Source organism: Cololabis saira, chromosome 6 (assembly GCF_033807715.1).
Source record: "Cololabis saira isolate AMF1-May2022 chromosome 6, fColSai1.1, whole genome shotgun sequence".
In the NCBI taxonomy this organism is placed as follows: domain Eukaryota; kingdom Metazoa; phylum Chordata; class Actinopteri; order Beloniformes; family Belonidae; genus Cololabis; species Cololabis saira.
The window spans coordinates 3453017-3468473 of NC_084592.1; the positions used below are offsets into that span (position 1 = coordinate 3453017).

Below are 15457 nucleotides of genomic sequence, written 5' to 3' on the forward strand. Positions count from 1 at the left end.
CACCTCACCATGTTGTAGGACCAAGGAGCAACATCAGCAGCACTGGGGCAACTTCCTCTGGAAACCAGGCATGTTTTTACCAAACCATTTCTTCCCTCCATCCCTCCATCCATCCATCCATCCATCCATCCATCCATCCATCCATCCATCCATCCATCCATCCATCCATCCATCCATCTGCCCATCATCCATCCATCCATCCATCCATCCATCCATCCATCCATCCATCCATCCATCCATCCATCCATCCATCCACCCATCTGCCCATCATCCATCCATCCATCCATCCTTACATCCATCCTTCCGTCCGTCATTCCATCCATCCATCCGTCCGTCCATCCATCCATCTATCTATTCATCCATCCATCCATCCATCCATCCATCATCCATCCATCTATGCATGCATCATCCATCCATCCATCCATCCATCCATCCATCCATCCATCCATCCATCCATCCATCCATCCATCCATCCATCTATTCATGCATCCATCCTTCCATCCATCCATCCATCCATCCATCCATCCATCCATCCATCCATCATCCATCCATCTATTCATGCATCCATCCATCCATCCATCCATCTATTCATGCATCCATCCATCCATCCATCCATCCATCCATCCATGCATCCATCCATCCATCCATCCATCCATCCATCCATCCATCCATCATCCATCCATCATCCATCCATCCATCCATCCATCCATCCATCCATCCATCCATCCATCCATCCATCCATCCATCCATCCAAAGTTGTGATTGAGGGGTGAAAGGTTCAGGGAATTCCTTTCAGGAGCAGAGAGCAGCAACGGGAAGGTTACGCCAGTAAAGTCAAACAGAGCAGTTCCATCCTTGAAGCCATTACCCAGCATCTGCCCAGATGTGGTGGGAGATCACAAACCTGTCAGAATGACAGGGGTCCGAGTAAAATACAAAGAATCCTTAACATGGATTTGACATTGACTTGGTCTTTACATGTTAGTAGACAAACGTAATGAGAAGCTGTGGCTGAGGTTCTAAAGCCTTCTCTCCAGCACCCAGAGAACCTTCCAGTGCAGCAGAGGAGAGCTCATTGAAGGACCAGGACAGGTGAGGCAGAACCTGGGGGAGGGCGGGGGCCGCCGGTCCCAGCACGCTGTAGGCCTTCAGAGCCGAGAGCCCATTCAACACCTCAACGTCCAGGATGGTGACGTGGTAGAAAGAAGACACCTGAAAGGGAACGTCTGCCAGTCCTGCTGAGGGAAAGACCACCACTTCCTTGTTGGGGTGCTGGACCTCTGGTGTGGTGCTGTGAACTTGGAGGGTCCGTAGACCGAGCAGAGTGAGCTGCTGGCTCTGGAGTGGCTTCTTTCCACAGAAAGACAACCGCAAATGTTCAACCGTACTGCCATTCAGAAGCTCCTCCAGGATCCACGGATCTTTCACCCAGATGTCCAGATGTCCAGGCTCTCTGAGGCCATGGCGGTGAAGGGAGGAACGAGGAACAGAGTGGCATCGGCACAGCGAGTTGGCCAGCGCCTCGTTACAGTCCTGAATGGCCGCGGAGCAGCTGCAGTTGCGCAGGTTGTAGCCCGACGTGCCGCTGTCGAACAGAAGCCTGGTGGGTCCGGTTGTTGGGGCAGAACTCACCGTCAGGGTGGTGGAGGTCAGGAGGAACATCAGGGACACACACCATGTCAACAGAACAGAGGAGACCAGTTTTGGGGACATCTCCATGGAGGTCAAACTAATTACATCTTCAGCAGGTGGAGCTAGCTGACTGCGGAGGTGGACAAAGCTGTTGACGGAAAATAGAGACAAGAAGCTACATGAACAGGTGTTGGGGGATGTTTCTGACATATCAGAAGATTTACAGTGTTAGCCCGACCCCCAGGAAAGATGAATATTCAGCAGTGTCAGACATTTACGACGGAGTATTAGGGCCAAACTAAGACAAAAACAAATTGGAAATTACGAGAATAAAGTCATAATATAATGAGAATAAAGTCGTAAAATTACGAGAATAAAGTCGTAATATTATGAGAATAAAGTCGTAATATTATGAGAATATAATTTATGAGAACTCTAACAGGAAGTGTGTGTTAAAATGAGGAATATTGAGCATCTTGTGAAGTTATATTTATATATTTATAATATATTTAATATTACGACTTTATTCTCGTAATATTACGACTTTATTCTCAAAATATTACGACTTTATTCTCGTAATATTACGACTTTATTCTCAAAATATTACGACTTTATTCTTGTAATATTATGACTTTATTCTCGTAATTTCCATTTTTTTTGTCTTGGTTTGACCCTAATACTCCGTCGTAGACATTTGACCTCTACAATAATAATAATAATAATAATAATAATAATAATAATAATAATAATAATAATAATAAAAATAATAATAATAATAATAATAGTAATACATTTTATTTGTTAGGCGCTTTTCATGGCACTCAAGGTCGCCGTACAATAATCAAAATATAAAAACACAAATTAAACAGAAAACAGCACAGTTTGCAGCAGAACAAAAAAGCGACTTGAATATTAATTGTGACATTTCAAAAAGATAATCCAACATATGTAGGAAAAATTGGCTAGACAGACTGCACATTGGCAGATATAACTATTACAGGCTCTTTTTACAAGTGCATTTAGTACCGGACTTTGTGGCGACTAAGAAGAAAAGGTCTACATCTACATTTTCGTGGTTCTGAAGCAGATTCAAGCGTGTGAAGGTTGAGCCTCGTCTATGACACGAGTCACAGCAGCCTCTCCGGTCTATCCGGTCTATCCGGTCTCTCCGGTCTATCCGGTCTCTCCGGTCTATCCGGTCTCTCCGGTCTATCCGGTCTCTCCGGTCTATCCGGTCTACCCGGTCTCTCCGGTCTATCCGGTCTACCTGGTCTCTCCGGTCTATCCGGTCTCTCCGGTCTACCTGGTCTCTCCGGTCTATCCGGTCTCTCCGGTCTATCCGGTCTATCCGGTCTCTCCGGTCTACCCGGTCTCTCCGGTCTATCCGGTCTACCCGGTCTCTCCGGTCTATCCGGTCTCTCCGGTCTATCCGGTCTATCCGGTCTACCCGGTCTCTCCGGTCTCTCCGGTCTCTCCGGTCTCTCCGGTCTCTCCGTATTACTGTAGTAAGTTTAACAGAAAATGATGAAGTCGACTCAACTTAAAAGGATAGAACACTCTCGGACGGCATGAATAAAATAAACACAAGAAATGTTTTAATCAACTTTACTGCTGATATTTAGCTGCTACTGATAGAAAAGGTAAATAAAAATAAACAATCACTCACTAAAGAGCATTGTTGCCCCCTGGATGACCTTGTTATCTGCTGCAGCTTTAAATCAGTGTTTTACAAGCGGAGGCCAGTGTTTCAGTAGCAGCCATCTCAGTCTACGCGCGCTAACGTACGTACGCACGCAGACACACAGCAGAGCTACTCATTTCCTTTGGAGAGTGATTCTTCCAGACCAGGTTAACGTCACTGGCTGCTTATAAAAACTGTTGAGAGAAGCTGTCCAACTACACTAAAAGTGCAGGAATAATAAAACCTCTGTGTTTTTTATTTACCCATTCAGAATAAGTGGAAAATTGGACTGCAAAACCAGTCTTGAAATCCAGAAACAACTTGTGCCTGGCCTGGTTTCTTCAACGGAGATGAGTTTCCAGTTGTGATGTTGGACCAATCTTCCATGGCTGCTGTTTATATCGATCATGCACCACAACAGACTCCTTGTTTGCACCCTGTTTGGCCTCCACTTCCCACAGCTGCCTGCTCACTTTGGTTTTATTTGGTTGCTTCTCTAAGCCAATCATTCAAATGCCTTCCTGGCATATGCCACAGGAACTAGCCAAGCCAACCACCCTTGGGAATAGATGCCTGGCCAGGGTTGTTGTACATTTGCACTCTAAAAGACCAATCTGCAAATGCAAGTCATTCTTTCATAGGTTCTATTTATTGTTTAATCAATTATTATTACCTTAACATTTTAACAGATATAGTTTTCCAATATTAGCTGTCCCCCGTCTTGGTCTCTGACTAAAGGATTTGGTAGGTGATCGTGATATTGATTTATTCTCTCTTACAGAATAGCGGCATGCAGCAAAAGGGTCCAACATTAGCTATGTTTGATTCTCAGTTTTTTCAATCCAAAGTGGGAAAACCAGTTCTCTGTTTTGTAGTTTATGTGCCCCTGTGAGCCTTGAGTGTTTCTCTGAGTTCACAGATGATTCAAACTGTGTTTTCCTGATGACTGCACAGAACTCAACCACGAAAGCTGGATATGGTCCCAAAGGGAAAACACTATAAGTTCATAAACTTTACCCAGTACCTACCTAATACTACACTTGTAGTTCTCGAGACCGGTCTTGGTCTCCAGACTGGTCTCGGGACCACTTTTTTGTGGTCTTGGTCTTGTCTCGGTCTGGACGGTCTTTGATCTTGGTCTTGTCTCGGTCTCAACAGTCTTTGGTCTCGGTCTCGACGGTCTTTGGTCGTGGTCTTGTCTCGGTCTGGACGGTCTTTGGTCTTGGTTTTGTCTCGACAGTCTTTGGTCTTGGTCTTGTCTCGATCTAGGGTCTTTCGGTCTCTCCAGGTCTCGGACTCGGATCATTGAGATGCTGTTGCACACCAAGGTGACAGAATCTGGTGATCAGATAAGTTCTTCCTCTTGTTAATGTAAACTATTTGTATTTTTCATTTGATTTAATGTTTTGGTGCATCTGCATGTGTGTCTGTATTTAATTGGAATAAATAAATTAATAATATTTGCATATCGTTGTGATTGATTAAGCATCAGGTCTGTGCCCTTTCAGTGATGCTGATATACGGTGTAATCTGATTACTATAATAGTAAATACCGTATTTTTGCAACCATTAGGCGCATATAAACGTCTTTTTTTTTTTCAATGTGCCGCGCGCCCAATGACGCAATGCGCCCATTGTATTATGGTAAAGGCTGATTTATGGTTCCGCGTTACACCGACGCAGAGCCTACGGCGTAGGGCTGCGCCGACTTAACGCAGATTCATAAGGCGGACGTAATTGAGGCCACAATGAGAAGTTAAAGGGGGAGGGGGGGTGCGTGAATTGCCCATGATTGCCCGGCGGCGGCTCCGTGGTGGGGCTCCTGGAGCGGACGGGGAGACTCGGCCTCCCTACCGAGAAGAAGACGAGGCTCCCGGGGAGCTGCGCCGCAGAAGCAGCCGATACGTTGGACTAGTCTTGGTCTTGGTCTTGATACTCTCTGGTCTTGGAAGATCTTGGTCTCGGTTTAGGCGGTTTTGACTACAAGTCTACCTAATACCTCCAGAAAATGACAAAGATGTAAGAATACAGCTCTCAGAACGTGGACCTGCTCCAGGAGATGTGGATCACCTTTTGCTCTGCTATCATTCAGTCTCTTCTGGTCATTTCCATGACTCTCCCTCCTTCCAAACGGGCTAGGAACATTTCTGGAGACCCCTTCACACCCTACACACAAACTTTTCAGACTTTTCCCGTCTGGAAGGGGCTACAGAGCACTGCCCACCGAAAAAAAAAACCTTCCAAATTTTCGATTAGGGAAATTAAAAAGAGACTGGAAGCTTAGAAAACCCACGGGTGACATCACAGGGGGTTTGTCCAGTTCCAGTGTCTGGTTCAGCGCTCTAGCAGGAATCATGACTGTCTTCTATAAATAACTTGGTTTCCATAAGGCTGGTTCATGGTAGCAGCTGCCGTTCAGACACAGCACATCCTCTCCATCCAGTCATCATCTGGACAGCTGTTCTCAAGCCTCGGCTCTCCCACTCGTTATGACAGTCTTTACTTTTCTACTTCCATCTGTCAGCTCCTGATCTCTACCGCTCTATGCCATCTTCCTTTTTTTCTCTTTTTCTCACTTTCTTGGCTTTCTTTCCCCCCTCTCTAACTTTGTAATCCCCACAAGCCACAGGAAGGTGCAGCTGCTCGATAGGACGGAGAGGACTGAACAAAGCTAAAGACTGAGCTCTGAAAACACATTCCATAGAGATCAGCAAATGTGTCACATTATACTCACGATCGTGCGGTAGGTTGAGGTGCAGTAACTTTAAGGAACAGCGGTAGATGAAGAGTTAAATGGGCTGGAGCAGTTGGAGGAGGCTGGTCCTCCACATGCGGTCAGCTTGTTAAAGGAGAGTCTCAGTGCATTCCTGTGACATCACCCGCCACAGCCACCCACCCTAATCCTCCTTTCCTCTCTCTTTTACAATCCATTTCTCTCCCCATTTCAATCACATCTTCAGTCTCAGCCCCACAAACAACTGCACTGACGAAAGTTGACGGAATCTGCTCCAAACACTGAAACACCAACTCTTTCTCCTCCAATGATTGACTGTTTTCCATGTCCTCACTTGATCAGAGTTTCTTTAATGGGAAACCAGATGAAACAAACTGTCAAACTTTAGGCATGTCTTTAGGACATTAAGACCTCGATGTCCACAAACATTTTGCATCTAAATTCTAATAGAGGTTATTGTTTTTGGTCCCAAACACCTTGGAATGGATTAGTTGAGTTTCCGCTAGCCTTTAGTACAACTGTGATCAACCCTGGAGGTCATTTAAACAGCATATTAATCAGGTTTGAAAGACAAGCATTTTTGCATCTTCATATTATCGCAAAGATTAGAAAAATCCTCTCGCAGAGTGATGCAGAAAAACTAGTTCATGCGTTTGTATCTTCTAGACTAGATTACTGTAATGTGTTGTTAGCAGGATGTCCAAGTAATTTGCTGAATGCAGCAGCCCGAGTGCTGACAGGAATCAGCAGGTATCAGCAGTGTTAGCTTCGCTCCATTGGTCCCCGTAAAACTTGAAAAAAAAGTTTAATTCAAAATTCTGTTCCACGCATGTGAAGACCTGAACGGCCATGTCCCATGTTATTGGAAAGACCTGATAACGCTTTATCTTCCTAGAATATCTAAACGTAGATTAGGAGGACAGCCTTCTACGATCAGGCAACGCTACTGTGGAACTCTGTTTGACTTTAGAAACTATGTGTAGCGCTATAGGGACCGGCCCAGCTGAAATCTGATTGGCCCTCTGAAGGTTGTGCCAGTCATGTGTTAAATACAAATGTCCACCATCAATACAATTGACAGAAGAAGGTTTAGTTACAGTGCATCAAATGTAGGACTGGAGACTAGTAAGCCATCATCCATCCCTCCATCCATCCATCATCCATCCATCCATGCATCCATCCATCCATCCATCCATCCAGCCAGCCAGCCGTCCGTCCGTCCGTCCGTCCATCCATCCATGCATCCATCCATCCATGCATCCATCCATCCATCCATCCATCCATGCATCCATCCATCCATCCGTCCGTCCGTCCATCCATCCATCCATCCATACATCCATCCATCCATCCATGCATCCATCCATCCATCCATCCATCCATCCATCCTTGCATCCATCCATCCGTCCGTCCATCCATCCATCCATCCATGCATCCATCCATCCATCCATCCATCTAGCCGTCCGTCCATCCATCCATGCATCCACCCGTCCGTCCGTCCGTCCATCCATCCATCCATGCATCCATCCATCCATCCATCCATGCATCCATCCAGCCGTCCGTCCGTCCGTCCGTCCGTCCGTCCACCCACCCGTCCGTCCGTCCGTCCGTCCGTCCATCCATCCATGCATCCATCCATCCATCCATCCATCCATCCATCCATGCATCCATCCACCCACCCACCCACCCATCCATCCATCCATCCAGCCAGCCGTCCGTCCGTCCGTCCATTTACATGTTTACCTGCATCAACACACCTGATTCCAATGAACTGTCATCATCAGCTTGCTATCAAGGTCTACACAGCTCTGTTGGTGACACAGCCTTGTCTATAGGGGGGGTGTTGAAGCAAGGAAACATCTCAAACCGGCAGGCCAGTAGCTCTTGACGACCAGGGTTGGAGACCCCACCGGAGGCAGAACGCCTATGCTCCATCAACTTCTGTCTTCCTTTGCCTTATTCACAACTCCTTTGAGTTTGTGTCTGCAGGAAATTCTAGATTTGTGTTGTTTTGGACACAGTAAAGTTGTTCAGTGTCTGTTAAAAAAAATATAAATCTAAAATCAGATATGTGAATTTGAGTTTTTCAGGATTGACAATGTTTGTCTTCCAAAAGAGATCATGTGGAATATCTGACCCTACGCCATCCCTCTGTCAAACACAAATATGGCTGAAGAATCTTTCCCTCCACATCTTACCAGACTAGTGTAAACTTGCAGCCTGCACATGAAGCTACGGTTCAGGATACTTACAGATGGGCTGGTGCTGGTCCGGCTGCAGCCTGCTTCCAGTCTGGGGTGTCACAGCGCTTTCCACATCTGTCCATAGGCTGGGCATCTGCACACACACCGAGAGCTGCTCAGACTGCAGGAGAGATAAACACAGTGAGAGCAGACAGGCACATCCAGCCGAGGGACGTACTTACACTGAAGTGTTTCACATGTGACTGCAGGGCAGACTGACTCTCTGGCCTCTCCTTTTCCCATCTCTTGCCCTCCTCTGCGCTCTCTCCTACTCTTCAGGAAAACTCCTCCCACTTAACAGGCATGTTTGTGTTTTGCTTCCATCTAGTGGCAGAAAAATCATCACATCCATCCATTATCTCTTCCAGTTTATTAGGGCCCGAGCACTTTCTTTCTTTCTTTCTTTCTTTCTTTCTTTCTTTCTTTCTTTCTTTCTTTCTTTCTTTCTTTCTTTCTTTCTTTCTTTCTTTCTTTCTTTCTTTCTTTCTTTCTTCTGACGAAATGAGGGCCTTTTTTTCCCCCCTAAATGTGCCCCAAAAGTCACCAAATGTTGCATGCAAGGCAGGCCTGGCGAAAAATGTTATATTTAATGGTTTGCATTAATGGGCGTGGCAAAATGGCTCAACAGCGCCCCCTAGAAAACTTTGTGCCTCAAGCCCCACAATACGGTTTGACGTACATGCACGAAAATCGGTACACACCTGTATCATGTCACAACTTAAAGAAAAGTCTCTTGGCGCAGGAAGTTGGCCATTTTGAATTAATCGTGTCATTTTTTGCGCAATTTATACCATTCCTTCGGCAGTTAATACGGCCCGAACCGTAACGTGCACCCAGGTGTGTTATAAATCAAAATGTGCGTCTCCATCCTGCGATGATGGGCATTACTTTTCTCAGTCAAAAGCTTTACCGTGGCGACGATAGATGCCAAAAAGCGCGCCCCCCCCCCCCCTTCATCTGGTTGGTCCATATTTGATAGTCCCTTTTCTCTGCCATAAATTTTGAACGGGTTGTGATAAAGACATGTGGGTGGTGTCATCGGACTTGGTATTGAGTACTTGACCTTTATTGGCCTGAATTTGCCCCGCCCCTTCTTCAGATTGGTCAATATTAATATTATCAATATAAATTTTTAATGACATGCCATACATAGTCGTGGGTGGTGTCATCGGACTCGGTTTGACTCCTTCACCTTAATTGGTGCAAATTAGCCCCGCCCCTTCATCTGATTGGTCGATATCTGATAGTTCCTATTTTCTGCCATAACTTTTGAATGGTTTGATATAGAGAGTCGTGGGTGGTTTCATCCACTAAATGTCCAGGCCTGAAGAATCTACATCAAGTCATACAAGCTTCCACTGCAGCCTGAACGTGCACAAGGGTGGAGGACCGTTCATCGCTGCTTGCAGCTTTAATTATTATTGTTGTTAATATTGATATTATTATTACGTGAGTGCAGTAATGTGAACTCTGTTTATTGGTTTGTTGCAGTAAAGAAAGAGTGGAGGCAAAATACAAGGGTCTGTTTACTGGTCATGTTATGCTGCACCAATAGTTACCAACTTTGGGTATGTAGTGACCAAGGCAAGGCAAGTATGGTTGAGCACATTTCATGCACAAGACAATTCAAAGCAGTTAACATAAAAAGATTTTTTTAAAATGCATTAAAAAGTAAAAGAGCTTTAAAGCAGATATTAAAGACGGACAAACAAACATTAAAAGAATAAAACAAATGAGATGCAAGAAATAAAGGTTGTAGTGTATTGTGGTAGATTACCGAGATGCAGCAGTAAATAAAAAGGTTTTCAACTTTGACTTAAAGCAACTGAGAGCTTGAGCAGCCCTGGTGCATTCTGGGAGTTTGTACCAAAGATCAGGAGCGCTGGAGTAGGGTCTGTCTGCCAGACGGAGGCGTTCCGTGTAGCGGCCTGCAGACAGATCCACTGTGTTTGGTTCTAACCGTGGGCACAGGGAGTGGGCGTGGCCCTGATGACCCGAGGGTTCTGGTTGGTCCATCCTGGACCTGGAGGGTCAGATGTCCTGGCAGCAGAGCCTGCCCAAGGCATAAGCCAACAAAGCGGCTGCTTAGGGCCCCGTGACCACTAGGGGGGCACCCAAGAGTTAAAAAAATAACAATGTTTATGTGTGAGTGATGATTCATACATTATCAATGGCATTATCACTATCAATGTATCAATTTTACATAGTTTTCAGAACTAATTATTTAACTTAATATTTGATTTTTAAACAATTTTCGTTACCTTGTTTCTGGTACCTCTGTTTATGTACATCATTATTTAAAGGGGACCTATTATGGCATCTAATCCCTATTTTAAACAGGCCTTGAATGTCTTAAAAACAAGCTTTTGATTGTTTTTGCTAAATAAATTAGAAATTCAGCCTCTAAACCATGTCTTTATCTTCCCATTCTCTAACCTCATTATCTATGCAGGATTCTGAGTGGGCGGGGCTATGATAATGAGGCTCTGTGCTGATTGGCTGCCTGAATGATGCGATACACCGCTACGAAAAAATGGCGGAAGCTCCGGCCGACAGAGTTACACCGGGTACACCGGGTACAATTAATCTTCTGGCTAGCAGGGCAGCAAAAGCCAGTACATCCTTTTTAGACTTAGCGAGGGAAGTGGGAACAACCCCAAATACTGCACTCAAAGCAGCTGGCTCTAATTTTTCCCCAACTACCTCTGACAGGGTATTAAAAATCTTAGTCCAATAATTATATATGGAAGGACAGTTCCAGAACATGTGTATTAAGTTCCCAGGAGACTGCTGACACCTATCACAAGACGGAGTTACATTATCATAAATCTTAGCCAGTCGAGCCTTAGTAAAGTAGGTACGGTGAACAATTTTGCATTGAATAAGACTGTGTCTTGCACAAATAGAAGATTTATGTACCAGTCTCAAGATCTCTGTCCAGACTTCCTCTGATAATGCGACCCCCCGATCCTCCTCCCAAAGTGACTTTATTAAGCCATGGGGCTCCGACTGTAAAAGATTAATTTGGTTATAGATATATGAGATAGAGCCTTTAAGAGTGGGGATGGGTGTCAGGAAACTATCCAAAGCTGAGTCAGAGGGTAAATTAGGAAAGCTAGGAAATGAGTCATGAACAAAGCTGCGGACTTGTAAATATCTGAAGAAATGATGCTTAGGAAGTGAGAAATGATCTGTAAGTTGCTGAAAAGAAGCAAAGACATTATCAATATACAAGTCTTTAAAGTTATGAATACCAAAATGTGCCCACTTTAAGAAAACATTGTCCATGAGGGAAGGAGGAAAAGCATGGTTAGCTGTGTCTGACATGAACCCCAAGATTCACAAAACTATCATGGGCCACTTTAAAAGGGACATTTTTCAGGGGATATATTTTAGCAGCGGGGTTGATGGGAAATATCTCACTTTTGTTTCAATTCAATTTGTATCCAGATATTTGTCCAAATGAGTGAAGGGTGGCAAGGGCAGCAGGAACTGAGACAGGTAGGTTAGAAACATATAGAAGGAGGTCATCTGCATAAAGGGAAACTCTCAGTTGAGTATCATTTCTAGATAAACCTGTAATAAGGGGGTTAGACCGAAGGGTTATCGAGAGAGGTTCAATGGCGATCGCGAATAATAGGGGGCTCAAAGGGCAGCCCTGTCTAGTAGAGCGATATATGCAAAAATATTCTGATTGGATATTATTCGTCCTGACTGAGGCTTGAGGGGCTGAATAAAGCAACTTAATCCACAAAATAAAATTATTCTTAATGCCAAATTTCTCTAAAGCATAGAAGAGGTAGTCATGTGGGGACCTTCCTTTACTCATGCAGAGAAAGTCACCTTCCTAGTTACACCTGAATAAGATTCCACTTTATTTTTATTTACCTTTCGTCATTTATTTATTTATTTATTTATTTCTATTTTGACTTGAAAAGTGAGGTTATTGTTGCTGTAATATGTGAAATATGGCCAAGCCGACTGTCTGTTTTTTTTTTTTGTTGTTTGTTTTGTGGCTCCTTTGTTACTGGCCGTCACTGTCCACCAGGAGGTTGTGTCACTGGTATACCTTTATATACAAAGAAATACTTGGACTACTGCCACCCTACATCAGTGACCTAATCACTGAGGAGTGTTGATCGTTATGGACTACGCTCTAATGATCATTTATTGCTTTCTGTTCCATGTGTGCGCACAGAGCAAGGAAAAAGAGCATTCACATACTCTGCCCCTTATACATGGAACAAACTTCAAAAGGATCTAAAAATAACAGAACTTATTCCACTGAGTGATTTTAAGTCCAGAATGAGTGTACTTGAGACAGCATCTCTGATTTGTAACTGTTTTAAATGATTTCCATTTTTTTGTTTTATTTCCATTTTTTGTTTCATTTGATTTTATTTGATCTTAATATTACACATTACACCTCTGTACATTTTAATATCTGAACTCTTGTGCTGCCTCTTGGCCAGGACACCCTTGCAAAAGAGATTTTTAATCTCAATGGGTTTCTTTTCCTGGTTAAATAAAGGTTAAATAAAATAAAAAAACTGTCATTTACATGCACTTTATCAATGTCAATTTGTGTATTAAAAATCAATAAACAAAGTTTATATATATATTAAAAAAAAAAGAATAAATGTCCTCTTTTTCCATTGCTATTGATCAGTGTCATTAAAAAGACTCCATTTCCCAGAGTTCCTTGCGGCGCGGTGGACAGGGTGGACCTGTGGGAGAGTGCAGCCTCCCCGCATCAGATGGAGACGTTGACCGGAGCCTGAACCTGCACACACCGGAGACCGAGCACCCATCAGCGGACAGGTCCAGCCCCCGGGACCGCTCCCTCCAGGCTTCCTCCAGCAGCCCCCCGGGACCCGGACCGGACCCCCGGTTCTTCTCTTTGTCTGTTTTTCTGGGGGTGTGTTGTCGTCAGGGACCGTGCTGATGGAGTCCGCGGACGGCGGCTCCTGCGGGGTGTGCGGGGTGAAGGTGATGTGCCGCTTCCGGCCGCTGAGCGACGCGGAGCGGACCCGAGGAGACAAATTCATCCCCAAATTCAGCGGAGAGGACACGGTGGTGGTGGCGGTGAGTGACGGGGAGTGACGGGGACCGGGGCCGGGGGACCGGGGGACCGGGGGACCGGGGCCGGGGCCGGGGGCGAGGGAGCAGCAACAATGGAAACACAACAGAGGCAACCAGTTGTAAAAGAGTTGTAAAAAAAAAAAAAAAATCAGGGGGGATGGTGGATTTTATCATATGGGGAGAGATAATTTGTGCTGATTACAAATAATATAATATATTACAAATAATAGCAGTGACCAAAACACCTGCAGAAATCCTGCAGGAATGACATAGCAGCAGTTAAATGCAGCCTTCTGTAAGCTTTAAATATCCACTGGGCTTACATCAAATACATCAAAACACAACAATAAAAAACACTTTTCTGAACTTATCAATATGACTCTGTCCTTCACAGGATAAGTAAAATGGATCACTGCAAAAACTCAAAATCTTAACAAGAATATTTGTCTTATTTCTAGTTAAAATGTCTCATTTTAGTAAAAAAAAAAAAAATCTCATTACACTTAAAACAAGACTCATCACTGGAAAAAAACAACAATTTTCACCTGTTTCAAATAGATTTTCACTTAAAATAAGTAGAAAAATCTGCCAGTGGAACAAGATTTTTTTGCTTGTAATAAGAAGATAAATCTTGTCCCACTGGCAGATTTTCCTACTTATTTCAAGTGAAAATTTACTTGAAACAGGTGAAAATTGTCAAATAAGTTATTTTTCTGGTGTTATTTTTCTGGTGATGACTCTAAATTCATTCATTGATGAAATGACATAAGGGATGGAAAGGGGGGATGGCAGTTTTACAGGGGGGATGATTTGGACCGTTTTTATTTCAGGGGGGATGCCATCCCCCCTCATCCCCCCTCATCCCCCCTCATCTCCAGTACTGGAGGCAACCCAACGCTCGGGGGGGACCAGGAAGCCAGATGATGAGCGGTATTGATCAGGGGGAGGGAGGGTGTGCAGGAGCTGCAGATCTAAATAGACATCTGTGGTGCTTTATTCAGGTTTATTGATCCTGATCAATGAGCTAGAGCTGCATCATGAACTGGTGACCAGGTCAGTCATGCCTGTTAGTCTAAAGCAGTGGTTCCCAAACTTTTTTTGCCAGGCCCCCTTTTTGTACGTAACAGAATTTTCGAGCCCACCCCAACCTGACCAGCTCACAGAAATTGAAACAACAACAAACAGGAGCCAAAATCTGAACATTTGCTCTACAAAAATGACACCTTTAATCCCCACATGTTTCCAGTGATGCGAGTTGGCTTGCTTCATGTGTGCAACACATTTCTTTTTTTTTCCTTTTTACTCTACAATACAGTATGCATTACTTTCAACATATTTTTTTCCAAAAATAACCAGCTCCCTGAGGGAAAAAACCCAGCAGCAACTGCTAAACAAATAATCAAAATTTCAACAATTGCTCTGCAAAAATGTCAGTTTTAATCCCCACACCTTTTGAGTGGGGTGGGCTTGTGTCATGTTACAGATCCCCTCTATTTCCTGTCTCTCTCTCACTGCACATATGTATGGAAGGCAAAATCTTAAAGAAATACAAAATCTTAAAAAACTCAACCTGGACCACCGTCTGGTTTTATTTTGCCTGTGAGATCATGCAAAGATATCCTTGGTATTTAATCTAATTCTATACTACTTTAGAGAACACATGGCCCATAACTACCATTATATTCTAAATTAAGACATTTACTGCTACAGTTTTGTACTCACTGGCCGTCATCTGTAGGTGGGTCCCATGATATTCATTCTTATGCCACAAGGCACAAAGATGATTTTAATGTACTGTTTTGTAGAACATGTAAACATCAATCTTTCCCCCACTTGTGGAATTCACTCAATAAATCTCTTAAATCATCACCATCCTTGCCAATATTCAAAAAACATTTAAAGAACTTTCTTATTGTTTCATCTTTGTAGTGTTTATTATTTAATCTGAGTTACATTTTCTTTTGTGTTTTTTTACTCCCCCTAGCTTTTGTTTTGTTTTTTATTCATATATGGAAAGGATTCTATAGAAGCCACCAGGCTTCTTCCTTTCCTTGCATGTTATTTCAATGTTTTTACATTTATTGTTCA

At 43.8% G+C, this 15457-nt stretch overlaps 2 protein-coding genes across 2 annotated transcripts in view; one reads left to right on the plus strand and one right to left on the minus strand.

Annotated features, from left to right (window-relative positions):
* Positions 1-536: 536 nt before the first annotated feature.
* LOC133446278 (uncharacterized) lies at positions 537-8530 on the minus strand. The gene is made up of 3 exons (XM_061724287.1): positions 8470-8530; positions 8297-8381; positions 537-1780 (listed from the first exon to the last, which is right to left on the minus strand). Exons 1-3 carry the CDS (start codon positions 8528-8530, stop codon positions 982-984), a joined length of 945 nt encoding a protein of 314 aa, XP_061580271.1. The 3' UTR covers positions 537-981.
* Positions 8531-13092: 4562 nt separating this feature from the next.
* Positions 13093-15457, plus strand: part of LOC133445697 (kinesin heavy chain-like) — a 62046-nt gene continuing 59681 nt past the window's right edge. The window contains exon 1 of the mRNA XM_061723056.1: positions 13093-13372. Within this exon, the coding sequence (XP_061579040.1) occupies positions 13232-13372 (141 nt within the window). The 5' untranslated portion in view covers positions 13093-13231. The remainder of the gene's footprint in view (positions 13373-15457) is intronic.

Excerpts from the sequence above, each read along its gene's own strand:
- LOC133446278 (XM_061724287.1), bottom strand. The coding sequence starts at position 8,530 with ATGGGAAAAGGAGAGGCCAGAGAGTCAGTCTGCCCTGCAGTCACATGT. Across the intron at positions 8,382-8,469 it reads CACATGTGAAACACTTCAGT|ATGCCCAGCCTATGGACAGA; the intron begins GTAAGTACGTCC and ends GTGTGTGTGCAG. Across the intron at positions 1,781-8,296 it reads GGACCAGCACCAGCCCATCT|CTTTGTCCACCTCCGCAGTC; the intron begins GTAAGTATCCTG and ends TTCCGTCAACAG.